A 14862-nucleotide genomic window follows, 5' to 3' on the forward strand; every position below is an offset into this window, starting at 1 on the left:
CAGAAGTCATCTGAAAGGCAGTCAGAGTCGGTCTAATGGTGGGGCAGGACTTGTCATATCCGGACCGTTGGGGAGCGCTGGTGTTGTATCCAGATGTCTTACAGTGAAAAGAGATCTGATCTGCCGGAAGAAACAGAAGGAAATGGTTGATCCTGGACTGATGTGGTGGCCCCATAAGTGTCTACTTACCACCACTTCTGTGGCAATTGTTATATTATTATTATAGTGGATCCATTGTGTAGGACGATTTGTCATCAACATTGGGTAAAAGGTTTTGTGATGCGAGTAATTGATGTATCACTTTGTTTATGTTCTCAGATGGCCGTGATGCACCCATACTGTCTGATCAAGAAGGAAGAGGAGGCTTGTGCCGAGAAAATCCAGAGATACGAGGCTGAAATGTGGAACGACTCTCAGCCAGGTAATGAATCCTCACAGAATATTCCCCCCTCTGTGTCTTCACCACCTGACATACCATCTGATGCTGGAAGAAGGAAGACCATAAACAATCAGTGGTCATAGAAGCTTTCGTTCCCAGTACACCACTAGGACTATAGCGGCAGGTTTGATGTAGCATGCCGAGGACTGGGGCTGCAGATTGCATGGAGAAGAGTTCTAGGAACAATGTCCACAGTCCACTCTGTCGTCCTGCCAGGGTCGTACTGCCATATTCTCATAGTGTAGCCCAGGCTATTCTCATAGTGTAACCCAGGCTATTCTCATATTCTCATAGTGTAACCCAGGCTATTCTCATATTCTCATAGTGTAACCCAGGCTATTCTCATATTCTCAGCTAGTCATAGTATAACCCTGGCTATTCTCATATTCTCATAGTGTAACCCAGGTTATTCTCATAGTGTAACCCAGGCTATTCTCATAGTGTAACCCAGGCTATTCTCATAGTGTAACCCAGGCTATTCTCATATTCTCATAGTGTAACCCAGGCTATTCTCATATTCTCATAGTGTAACCCAGGCTATTCTCATATTCTCATAGTGTAACCCAGGCTATTCTCATAGTGTAACCCAGGCTATTCTCATATTCTCATAGTGTAACCCAGGCTATTCTCATAGTGTAACCCAGGCTATTCTCATATTCTCATAGTGTAACCCAGGCTATTCTCATAGTGTAACCCAGGCTATTCTCATAGTGTAGCCCAGGCTATTCTCATATTCTCATAGTGGAACCCATGATATTCTCATATTCTCATAGTGTAACCCAGGCTATTCTCATATTCTCAGCTAGTCATAGTATAACCCTGGCTATTCTCATATTCTCATAGTGTAACCCAGGTTATTCTCATAGTGTAACCCAGGCTATTCTCATAGTGTAACCCAGGCTATTCTCATAGTGTAACTCAGGCTATTCTCATTGTGTAACCCAGGCTATTCTCATATTCTCATAGTGTAACCCAGGCTATTCTCATAGTGTAACCCAGGCTATTCTCATATTCTCATAGTGTAACCCAGGCTATTCTCATATTCTCATAGTGTAACCCAGGCTATTCTCATAGTGTAACCCAGGCTATTCTCATAGTGTAACCCAGGCTATTCTCATATTCTCATAGTGTAACCCAGGCTATTCTCATATTCTCATAGTGTAACCCAGGCTATACTCATATTCTCATAGTGTAACCCAGGCTATTCTCATAGTGTAACCCAGGCTATTCTCATAGTGTAACCCAGGCTATTCTCATATTCTCATAGTGTAACCCAGGCTATTCTCATATTCTCATAGTGTAACCCAGGTTATTCTCATAGTGTAACCCAGGCTATTCTCATAGTGTAGCCCAGGCTATTCTCATAGTGTAGCCCAGGCTATTCTCATATTCTCATAGTGGAACCCATGATATTCTCATATTCTCATAGTGTAACCCAGGCTATTCTCATATTCTCATAGTGTAACCCAGGCTATTCTCATAGTGTAACCCAGGCTATTCTCATAGTGTAACCCAGGCTATTCTCATATTCTCATAGTGTAACCCAGGCTATTCTCATAGTGTAACCCAGGCTATTCTCATAGTGTAACCCAGGCTATTCTCATATTCTCATAGTGTAACCCAGGCTATTCTCATAGTGTAGCCCAGGCTATTCTCATATTCTCATAGTGGAACCCATGATATTCTCATATTCTCATAGTGTAACCCAGGCTATTCTCATATTCTCAGCTAGTCATAGTATAACCCTGGCTATTCTCATATTCTCATAGTGTAACCCAGGTTATTCTCATAGTGTAACCCAGGTTATTCTCATAGTGTAACCCAGGCTATTCTCATAGTGTAACCCAGGCTATTCTCATAGTGTAGCCCAGGCTATTCTCATATTCTCATAGTGTAACCCAGGCTATTCTCATATTCTCATAGTGTAACCCAGGCTATTCTCATAGTGTAACCCAGGTTATTCTCATAGTGTAACCCAGGCTATTCTCATATTCTCATAGTGTAACCCAGGCTATTCTCATAGTGTAACCCAGGCTATTCTCATTGTGTAACCCAGGCTATTCTCATATTCTCATAGCGTAACCCAGGCTATTCTCATAGTGTAACCCAGGCTATTCTCATAGTGTAACCCAGGCTATTCTCATTGTGTAACCCAGGCTATTCTCATATTCTCATAGCGTAACCCAGGCTATTCTCATAGTGTAACCCAGGCTATTCTCATAGTGTAACCCAGGCTATTCTCATTGTGTAACCCAGGCTATTCTCATATTCTCATAGCGTAACCCAGGCTATTCTCATATTCTCATAGTGTAACCCAGGCTATTCTCATAGCGTAACCCAGGCTATTCTCATTGTGTAACCCAGGCTATTCTCATATTCTCATAGCGTAACCCAGGCTATTCTCATAGTGTAACCAGGCTATTCTCATAGTGTAACCCAGGCTATTCTCATTGTGTAACCCAGGCTATTCTCATATTCTCATAGCGTAACCCAGGCTATTCTCATATTCTCATAGTGTAACCCAGGCTATTCTCATATTCTCATAGTGTAACCCAGGCTATTCTCATAGTGTAACCCAGGCTATTCTCATTGTGTAACCCAGGCTATTCTCATATTCTCATAGCGTAACCCAGGCTATTCTCATATTCTCATAGTGTAACCCAGGCTATTCTCATATTCTCATAGTGTAACCCAGGCTATTCTCATATTCTCATAGTGCAACCCAGGCTATTCTCATATTCTCATAGTGTAACCCAGGCTATTCTCATAGTGTAACCCAGGCTATTCTCATAGTGTAACCCAGGCTATTCTCATAGTGTAACCCAGGCTATTCTCATAGTGTAACCCAGGCTATTCTCATATTCTCATAGTGTAACCCAGGCTATTCTCATAGTGTAACCCAGGCTATTATCATAGTGTAGCCCAGGCTATTCTCATATTCTCATTGTGTAACCCAGGCTATTCTCATATTCTCATAGTGTAACCCAGGCTATTCTCATATTCTCATAGTGTAACCCAGGCTATTCTCATAGTGTAACCCAGGCTATTATCATAGTGTAGCCCAGGCTATTCTCATATTCTCATAGTGTAACCCAGGCTATTCTCATATTCTCATAGTGTAACCCAGGCTATTCTCATATTCTCATAGTGTAACCCAGGCTATTCTCATATTCTCATAGTGTAACCCAGGCTATTCTCATATTCTCATAGTGTATCCCAGGCTATTCTCATATTCTCATAGTGTAACCCAGGCTATTCTCATAGTGTATCCCAGGCTATTCTCATATTCTCATAGTGTAACCCAGGCTATTCTCATATTCTCATAGTGTAGCCCAGGCTATTCTCATATTCTCATAGTGTAACCCAGGCTATTCTCATATTCTCATAGTGTATCCCAGGCTATTCTCATATTCTCATAGTGTATCCCAGGCTATTCTCATATTCTCATAGTGTAACCCAGGCTATTCTCATAGTGTATCCCAGGCTATTCTCATATTCTCATAGTGTAACCCAGGCTATTCTCATATTCTCATAGTGTAACCCAGGCTATTCTCATAGTGTAACCCAGGCTATTCTCATATTCTCATAGTGTAACCCAGGCTATTTTCACATTCTAAAATAATTGTCGCATAACACATAGTATTTAGTGATGAGCGAGTGTACTCCTTGCTCGGGTTTTCCCCAGCACGCTAAGGTGACCTCAGAGTATTTGTGACTGCTCGGAGATTTAGTTTTTATCAAGGCAGCTGAATAATTTACAGCTAGTAGCCAGCCTGAGTACATGTGGGGGTTGCCTGCTTCCTAGGGAACCCCCACATGTAATCAAGCAGTCTAGTAGCTGTAAATCATTCAGCTGCCGGGATGAAAACAAAATCTCCGAGCAGTCACAAATACTCTGAGGTCACCTTAGCGTGCTGGGGAAAACCCGAGCAAGGAGTACACTCGCTCATCACTAATAGTATTCTCTTCTCTCCTGAACATAATTTAGACTGTTCACATATGATAAAACAATCTAGCAAAATCTGAGTTATTCTCATGCACTTATCTCATCAAAGCCTAATTCAGGATGTTCTCATGCAATTTTCTCAATTGATTAGAAATGAATCCAGACTATTCTCATACTTAAAACTAAGTAAAGTGTTATCAGAGCATAATCCAGGATATTCTCACTCTGTCAAATAAGCATCGCACAAGTCATTCTCATAGTTTAGTGGTCTCTTCTCACATTCTGAACTAATCAGAGAGTAATCCAGGCTATTTTCATGCTTTAAAATAATTAAATCCCAATTATGGTAATTCCTGCTCAGTAACTAATCCGAGCATATTCCGGACTAATCTGACGCTGATCGGAGCACAATCCAGGACGTTCTCACACTGAACTCCAGGACTCATCTCCTTCATCTGTGGCTCAGCAATGGTAATGGGATCTACACATAACTGATCGTGGGGACACTGTCCCTGCTGCACATGATCTGTAGACGTGGTGGATCTTACATGGCGCCTTTGCCAGTATTTAGCATTGTCCGGCCTATTTCATTATTGCACGATGACATCACAGACCCAGACGGAGCAGCGATATCCAGTAACACAACTGAGATCATAGAAATAAACTTCAGCGCAATAAATTAATTTAACCTCAGGATTTATTATCAGGGAGCGGCTCAGACGGAGGACGGTGACATCAGACCCCAACACCTATGGGGTGCACTCATACTCTGCAGATACAGAAATGGTTGGCACAACGTCCTGTACGTGGCTACTGATCTCTCCCGCTATATCCAGTATATACCTCCTTGAAGGGAATCTGTCACCCATTAGACCTATGTAACCTATTAATATGGGCATACAGGTTATAGAATGGTTAGGATAGTCCTACCTGTATGCTCATATCTGGCATCTTGTGGTGGAGAAATCCTCTTTTATTAGTTTTTGGTAATGAGTTTTACCAGGCTCTGTGGCATGCGGTATGGAAGAAAACTCTGCCTCCGGTCTTGATGAGCATACCAGTCCCCAGCCAGGGCCTTGTGCCGTGTAGTGATTGCCCCGGAAACCCGCGCCTGCACTAGCGCCATTACACTTGATGTTTCGCCCTTCCATAGACATTGGCGTCTTCTTTCTTCTGCGCAGGCGCCGGCGAGCCACTGCTACTTCCACTCCAGTAATCTCCGGTCAGGTGCTATGGTCCTTTTCTGTCCTCCCCTCAAACAGTCTCATCTCCAGTGCTTAAAGGTGAAAAGAGCTGAAGCCTCAGCAAAGAGACAGGAAGCATTGGCTAGATACAATGTACTGACATAGGAGGATGATGCATTGTTACAGAGGGAGGTCCCTGGTGAGGCAGTGTGTGTGTAAGAGGTGTGGACCGGACCGTCACATTCCTATCCCTGAAGACACCAATCGCGTTATGTGAATAAATGTTATGCATCTTTTACATATATTGTGATATAAATGTAGGGTGTGATAAGTATTGATAGTATGTTGTAATCCGTAGTGTATAGCGGTGTTATAAGCAATGTTGGTAATGTATAATGTAGGATGGGATGATGTATCGTGATGTAATACATGATAGAGATAGGTATTTGCATAGACTGTAGGAGAAAAGTTATGTCTGCCCAGCAACAGACTGCAGAGTCAGAGAGTTCGAGTGACAGTAGGAAGTGTCTGCGAGCAGTTCTGCCTTTCGGGTGAACTACAGCAAAGGATACGAAGGAACAAGGAAGTAACAGACCTAAACAGGACTGAGTTTGTGGGGACTAGTGGGGGTCCAGAGTGGTAGATCCAGGGCGTCCATAATGATAGAAAATGGAAGTAGAGAGACAAGGATCAGTACTGTGACAAGTCAGTGTGCTTCAGCTGCCCTGGAGTAGGCTATAGTGGAAGGAAACGGTGTGTGTGAAGATGCGTTACACTGTAAAACAAACGTCCATAAGACTGTGTACACGCTACCCCTTGTACATAACCCTTATCAAATTCAATAGAGGCCCCATGTTTGAACAGAAGTCTTCGTTTTTTATCTGTGGAACTCGTGGTCCTGGCCAGTCAGCGGCTACCGGCACTGAGGCCTGGGGTACAAGGCCCTCACAACACTAACACCCAGTCAGGACTTACAATTTTCTGTACAGCAGCTCTGTCATGGCTACCGCCCGCAGTCACTTTACATATATGACCACTGGAACCAATGGTGCAGCAATTTCTCCCAGGAGACGTTTTTCAACCCAACCACGTCAGGCCACATGTTGCTGGTGCTACTTTGAGCATCCTGCGCGGCTTACACCTGCCTCCATGACTGCGGCATCTCCAGACTTATCTCCATCCAGCACTTCAGGATGTCATTGGTCGGTGATCACACAGGAGCTGCCAGCAGTGGATCTTGATGATTTGCCCAGGTGCATTCAGCTGCAGAACCTTCCACAGATGACCAGGAAATAATCTCAAGGCTGGAAGTGTCGAGATTTCTGCACGTTTGCTGATCAGTAACGTCTCCATCCTTTGATTTCCAGAATTCCACGACTTTTCCTTCTTGGTGTTACAATTTCAATATTGAGGGGAGTACTTTTTTTTTCCATCGTTTACAGATCATTAACATCTTCCTCCTGTGATTTCCATCATCCCATGACTTCAGCTTCTTGGTGTTTGAATGTTGGGGGTGAATATACCATATACACATATATATATATATATATATATATCATATACACATATATATATACCATATACACATATATATATACCATATACACATACAGGCTGCGCACCGTGCGCTCCCTTCTAATGTTCCTCCTAGAAACTCGAAATGCAGCAACTTGTAAACGATTCTTGGTAAAAATAAGTCTCATAGAACGATTATCAGATTGTAAAGGAAAACAAATGTTCTAAATTAGGACAGTTCTTTTTAATATTTTAGTAAAACTGTGGCCCCATAGCTAAAAGAAAAAGAAAGCAAATGCATAAATTAACTCGTTACAGCCATAACTGCCATTACTAAAAATTCCTCGTATTCATTGCACCCCCGCACATAATGACGACACATTGCTTTCTCCAGTTGGGTCATCTCTTATTTTATATTTATATTTTTGGGAACAAAAAAAAAAAACGTAGTTAAAAAGAAAGAAATCAGAAGAGAAATGTCTCATCCTGTGATCTGTCAGGACAAACATGAAAACAAACAGCAGCAGATTCCTTTCAAACCACAGATCCTAATTAGATCCTGACAAACTCAACATAACCCACCTAATCCCTGGAGATTCAGAGATGGCGGAAAGTTATTACAGCTGTGTCTGTATTTATATAATGTATACACCATTCTAGAGGTTCAGAAAACAACGGCTGCGAGGATCTGTATTACCTGTAGGGTACAATGGGGCAGTATTATAGTAGTTATATTCTTGTACATAGGGGCAGTATTATAGTAGTTATATTCTTGTATATAGGAGCAGTATTATAGTAGTTATATTCTTGTACATAGGAGCAGTATTATAGTAGTTATATTCTTGTACATAGGAGCAGTATTATAGTAGTTATATTCTTGTACATAGGAGCAGTATTATAGTAGTTATATTCTTGTACATAGGGGGCAGTATTATAGTAGTTATATTCTTGTACATAGGGGCAGTATTATAGTAGTTATATTCTTGTATATAGGAGCAGTATTATAGTAGTTATATTCTTGTACATAGGGGCAGTATTATAGTAGTTATATTCTTGTACATAGGAGCAGTATTATAGTAGTTATATTCTTGTACATAGGAGCAGTATTATAGTAGTTATATTCTTGTACATAGGGGGCAGTATTATAGTAGTTATATTCTTGTACATAGGAGCAGTATTATAGTAGTTATATTCTTGTACATAGGGGGCAGTATTATAGTAGTTATATTCTTGTACATAAGAGCAGTATTATAGTAGTTATATTCTTGTACATAGGGGGCAGTATTATAGTAGTTATATTCTTGTACATAGGAGCAGTATTATAGTAGTTATATTCTTGTACATAGTGGCAGTATTATAGTAGTTATATTCTTGTACATAGTGGCAGTATTATAGTAGTTATATTCTTGTACATAGGGGCAGTATTATAGTAGTTATATTCTTGTACATAGGAGCAGCATTATAGTAGTTATATTCTTGTACATAGGGGCAGTATTATAGTAGTTATATTCTTGTACATAGGAGCAGCATTATAGTAGTTATATTCTTGTACATAGGAGCAGCATTATAGTAGTTATATTCTTGTACATAGGAGCAGCATTATAGTAGTTATATTCTTGTACATAGGGGCAGTATTATAGTAGTTATATTCTTGTACATAGGAGCAGCATTATAGTAGTTATATTCTTGTACATAGGAGCAGCATTATAGTAGTTATATTCTTGTACATAGGAGCAGTATTATAGTAGTTATATTCTTGTACATAGGAGCAGCATTATAGTAGTTATATTCTTGTACATAGGGAGCAGTATTATAGTAGTTATATTCTTGTACATAGGGGCAGTATTATAGTAGTTATATTCTTGTACATAGGAGCAGCATTATAGTAGTTATATTCTTGTACATAGGGGCAGTATTATAGTAGTTATATTCTTGTACATAGGAGCAGCATTATAGTAGTTATTTTCTTGTACATAGGAGCAGCATTATAGTAGTTATATTCTTGTACATAGGGGCAGTATTATAGTAGTTATATTCTTGTACATAGGAGCAGCATTATAGTAGTTATATTCTTGTACATAGGGGCAGTATTATAGTAGTTATATTCTTGTACATAGGAGCAGCATTATAGTAGTTATATTCTTGTACATAGGAGCAGCATTATAGTAGTTATATTCTTGTACATAGGAGCAGTATTATAGTAGTTATATTCTTGTACATAGGAGCAGCAATATAGTAGTTATATTCTTGTACATAGGGAGCAGTATTATAGTAGTTATATTCTTGTACATAGGGGCAGTATTATAGTAGTTATATTCTTGTACATAGGGAGCAGTATTATAGTAGTTATATTCCTGTACATAGGAGCAGTATTATAGTAGTTATATTCTTGTACATAGGGGCAGTATTATAATAGTTATATTCTTGTACATAGGGGCAGTATTATAGTAGTTATATTCTTGTACATAGGAGCAGTATTATAGTAGTTATATTCTTGTACATAGTGGGCAGTATTATAGTAGTTATATTCTTGTACATAGGGAGCAGTATTATAGTAGTTATATTCTTGTACATAGGAGCAGTATTATTGTAGTTATATTCTTGTACATAGGAGCAGTCTTATAGTAGTTATATTCTTGTACATAGGGGCAGTATTATAGTAGTTATAATCTTGTACATAGGGGGCAGTATTATAGTAGTTATATTCTTGTACATAGGGAGCAGTATTATAGTAGTTATATTCTTGTACATAGGGAGCAGTATTATAGTAGTTATATTCTTGTACATAGGAGCAGTATTATTGTAGTTATATTCTTGTACATAGGAGCAGTCTTATAGTAGTTATATTCTTGTACATAGGGGCAGTATTATAGTAGTTATAATCTTGTACATAGGGGGCAGTATTATAGTAGTTATAATCTTGTACATAGGTGGCAGTATTATAGTAGTTATATTCTTGTACATAGGAGCAGTCTTATAGTAGTTATATTCTTGTACATAGGGGCAGTATTATAGTAGTTATATTCTTATACATAGGGGCAGTATTATAGTAGTTATATTCTTGTACATAGGAGCAGTATTATAGTAGTTATATTCTTATACATAGGGGCAGTATTATAGTAGTTATATTCTTGTACATAGGAGCAGTATTATAATAGTTATATTCTTGTACATAGGGGCAGTATTATAGTAGTTATATTCTTATACATAGGGGCAGTATTATAGTAGTTATATTCTTGTACATAGGAGCAGTATTATAGTAGTTATATTCTTGTACATAGGGGCAGTATTATAGTAGTTACGGTATAATCTTGTACATAGGGGGCAGTATTATAGTAGTTATATTCTTGTACATAGGGAGCAGTATTATAGTAGTTATATTCTTATACATAGGAGCAGTATTATAGTAGTTATAATCTTGTACATAGGGGGCAGTATTATAGTAGTTATATTCTTGTACATAGGAGCAGTATTATAGTAGTTATATTCTTGTACATAGGGGCAGTATTATAGTAGTTATATTCTTGTACATAGGAGCAGTATTATAGTAGTTATATTCTTGTACATAGGGGCAGTATTATAGTAGTTATATTCTTGTACATAGGGGCAGTATTATAGTAGTTATAATCTTGTACATAGGGGGCAGTATTATAGTAGTTATATTCTTGTACATAGGAGAAGTATTATAGTAGTTATAATCTTGTACATAGGGGGCAGTATTATAGTAGTTATATTCTTGTACATAGTGGGCAGTCTTATAGTAGTTATATTCTTGTACATAGGGGCAGTATTATAGTAGTTATATTCTTGTATATAGGAGCAGTATTATTGTAGTTATATTCTTGTACATAGGGGCAGTATTATAGTAGTTATATTCTTGTACATAGTGGGCAGTCTTATAGTAGTTATATTCTTGTACATAGGAGCAGTATTATAGTAGTTATATTCTTATACATAGGAGCAATATTATAGTAGTTATATTCTTGTACATAGGGGCAGTATTATAGTAGTTATATTCTTGTATATAGGAGCAGTATTATTGTAGTTATATTCTTGTACATAGGAGCAATATTATAGTAGTTATATTCTTATACATAGGAGCAATATTATAGTAGTTATATTCTTGTACATAGGGGCAGTATTATAGTAGTTATATTCTTGTATATAGGAGCAGTATTATAGTAGTTATATTCTTATACATAGGAGCAATATTATAGTAGTTATATTCTTGTACATAGGGGCAGTATTATAGTAGTTATATTCTTGTATATAGGAGCAGTATTATTGTAGTTATATTATTGTACATAGGAGCAGTATTATAGTAGTTATATTCTTGTACATAGGAGCAATATTATAGTAGTTATATTCTTGTACATAGGGGCAGTATTATAGTAGTTATATTCTTGTATATAGGAGCAGTATTATTGTAGTTATATTCTTGTACATAGGGGCAGTATTATAGTAGTTATATTCTTGTACATAGTGGGCAGTATTATAGTAGTTATATTCTTGTACATAGGAGCAGTATTATTGTAGTTATATTCTTGTACATAGGAGCAGTATTATAGTAGTTATATTCTTGTACATAGGAGCAGTATTATAGTAGTTATATTCTTGTACATAGGGGCAGTATTATAGTAGTTATATTCTTGTACATAGGAGCAGTATTGTAATATTTTGAGTATTGTGTACAGATGCAGTATTTTCTGATTGAATAGAATGACGATGATGTATAAATTTACATTTTATTTCCAGTTCCCCGGATCTGTATAGGATTTGTGTAGAATACATTTAGTTGATTCATAGACACAGAACATTGATCAGTCACAGTACTGAACATATAGTGAGCATTTCAGCCAGTTATGAGATAATAATTGGAGGAGGGTGATACATTGTTGCAGGGGAAGTCTTTATTGTAATGAATCTTTTCTGCATTTGTATACTCTATGCTGCCAGGACAGGTCATGAAGACTGGCATGTTTCCATGCTTTATACTGCAGTATAACTTGAAGCATGCTCTTATGATATAAGTCTTCCATAGATTTTATTTGCTTGGATTTCATGGGTTCTGTAGTGCCGACACTTTCTGGCATCTCCGCCAGATGAGACTTTCCCCATGTCTGCCTGGGTTTCCAATTGATGTCCTGAATTCTGAGGCTGTGCCGCCATTAATTGCTCAGCTGGGCTCTGCCGCTATCATTCTCTCCAGTCAAGTACCTTCTTCAAAGTGCGTTTCAAGCGTTTCTGCTGCTACTTGTGCTGAGCCGGCGACATGCCGGATCCAAGGCGCCAGACACAGGCGGACGGGATAGCGGCTTCTCTGGTTCAGTGATTTCTACACATCCTCTAATGTAAGAATGGAATTAATATGAAGATTCCATGCACCGTGGCCGACACCAGAGAGCAGGAGGCCTGACCACAGCACCCATATATTCCTAATATAGCCCTTATGATAGGTAGGTGTCTGAACAATGACATTAATTCTGCTAGAAAATGATCAAGAACGTGACTGTTACTGTTCCTCCTGTCAAAAGGGGCGTGTCTCATATGGTCAGTGCCGATTGGACACTTTCAGACCTCTGCAGGGACACACCCCCTGCTCCAATTGGTCACACCCCACTTTCAATTAATTTAGGCTTTTCCAGGAGCCTTTACAGAGGGACGGAATAAAACCAGATGCTCCAAAATTGTTACGTAACGGGAAAGTGATAAATTGTATAACGGACACAATGTCTTTAAAGAGTTTGATAATTGAAATTTTTTTGCCTCTTTATAACCTTTAGTTTCACATTGATCCTCTTATTATCAATTCTGTCAATTCTATTATCAATCAATTCAGTTATCGAATTCTTACATTTTTTTTTTCTCTTTGTTTTCGGTTGCACTGACTTTCTTCTTCCGAGCATTGTTCTCTCTGTGATCGATGTGATGGATTATACGACAGCGACCTCCATCACGTCCTATACTATAGACGCCGACATCCTGTGATCTCCACAATTATACAACATTTCCCTGATTTTTTATTTGATAAGACAAATCAAAACTTTCCTTTCCTAATTTTTACTTTTAATTTACCTTTTGCATTCAATTTTCATTTCACTAGTCCCTTTTCCATATTAAGCTCCTTTATTACAAGGTTCTTTTTATCAATCTTGTATTTCCCTTTTTGTCCATTTTCCATTTTTCTTTTTTTTCTTTGCTCATTTCTGTTGTATCAGATTTTTTCTTCATTTCAAAAAAGGAATTTTCTTTCTCATTTCATTTTTCCCTTCTTTCCATTCTTGACCAAATTGTCTTTCCCATTTTTCATTTTCCTTCTTAAATTTTCATTCATTTCTTTCTTTAACTTAGGTTTTTAAAACTTTCCTTTTCATTTAGTTTTTCTTCTATTCATTTCTTTCCACTTTCTTTCCCTTCTTTTCCTTTCCCACACTCCATTTTCTTTCCAGTATACCATTTTCTTTTCATTTAGTTTTTCTTCTCTTCTATTCATTTGCTTCCTATTTCTTTCCCTTCTTTTCTTTTCCCGCACTCCATTTTCTTTCCAGTATACCATTTTCTTTTCATTTAGTTTTTCTTTTCTTCTATTCATTTGTCTCCTATTTCTTTCCCTTCTTTTTCCTTTCCCACATTCCATTTTCTTTCCAGTATACCCTTTTCTTTTCATTTTGTTTTTCTTCTCTTCTATTCATTTATTTCCAGTTTCTTTCCCTTCTTTTTCTTTCCCACATTACATTTTCTTTCCAGTATACCATTTTCTTTTCATTTAGTTTTTCTTCTCTTCTATTCATTTGCTTCCTATTTCTTTCCCTTCTTTTCTTTTCCCACATTCCATTTTCTTTCCAGTATACCCTTTTCTTTTCATTTTGTTTTTCTTCTCTTCTATTCATTTCTTTCCAGTTTCTTTCCCTTCTTTTCTTTTCCCACATTCCATTTTCTTTCCAGTATACCCTTTTCTTTTCATTTTGTTTTTCTTCTCTTCTATTCATTTCTTTCCAGTTTCTTTCCCTTCTTTTCCTTTCCCACATTCCATTTTCTTTCCAGTATACCCTTTTCTTATGTCCCTTCTTTGCTTACTCCCCTTTCGTTCTCTTGTTCCTTTCTTTCCTTTTTATTCACTTTCCCAATATTCTAATTTCTTCAACAATTTTTATGTCTTTGCTTTACAAATTTTCATTTTCTTTTCAGTGGCTCGTTTCCTTTCCCGTATTCCACGTATCACTTTTTTTTCATGATTTTTTTCTTCCTTTCTCCCAATTACATTTCTTTACGATCCTCTCACGTGACCCATTGTCTTATCTTTGTTTTCCACTCTTTTTGTGATCTCCCTTTTGCTTTGCTCTTTGATGCCTTTTACCGTTGCTTTTATTCACACCTGCCTTGGAGCCTCTGTTAGACGTCTCTGCACAGGGGCGGAACGATCTCTGTTGCAGAGAGTGTGACCGCGCTCAAGCCTGTGCAGGAAGGGGGTCCACTGACGCCAGCTGCTGTTTCAACTGGTTATGTGTCCAAGGGTGCTTTTTTTGGAGTGCTGTATAACATCGAAATCTACCACAAAGCATGTAATACTCTATGGGTGATCAGTTGAATCTAGGAAAATGTTTCAATGCTTTTTGAGATTGTTATATAACACTGAAATGTACCAAGAAATAACGTAATACTCTATGGATGAGTAATTGAATCACAAAAAAATGTTTCCAAGCTTTTTGGGACTGTTATATAACACTGAAATGTACCACAAAGCATGTAATATTTTACGAATTACAATATTGTCAACT

General features: G+C 37.9%; 1 protein-coding gene across 2 annotated transcripts in view; it reads left to right on the forward strand.

Moving 5' to 3' along the window:
• ADCYAP1R1 (ADCYAP receptor type I) overlaps positions 1-14862 on the forward strand; it is a 292904-nt gene that overhangs the window by 132527 nt on the left and 145515 nt on the right. For both annotated transcript variants that reach the window (XM_069729249.1, XM_069729250.1), the window contains exon 3: positions 319-421. In XM_069729249.1, the coding sequence (XP_069585350.1) occupies positions 319-421 (103 nt within the window). The remainder of the gene's footprint in view (positions 1-318; positions 422-14862) is intronic.

Source organism: Ranitomeya imitator, chromosome 6 (assembly GCF_032444005.1).
Source record: "Ranitomeya imitator isolate aRanImi1 chromosome 6, aRanImi1.pri, whole genome shotgun sequence".
NCBI lineage: Eukaryota > Metazoa > Chordata > Amphibia > Anura > Dendrobatidae > Ranitomeya > Ranitomeya imitator.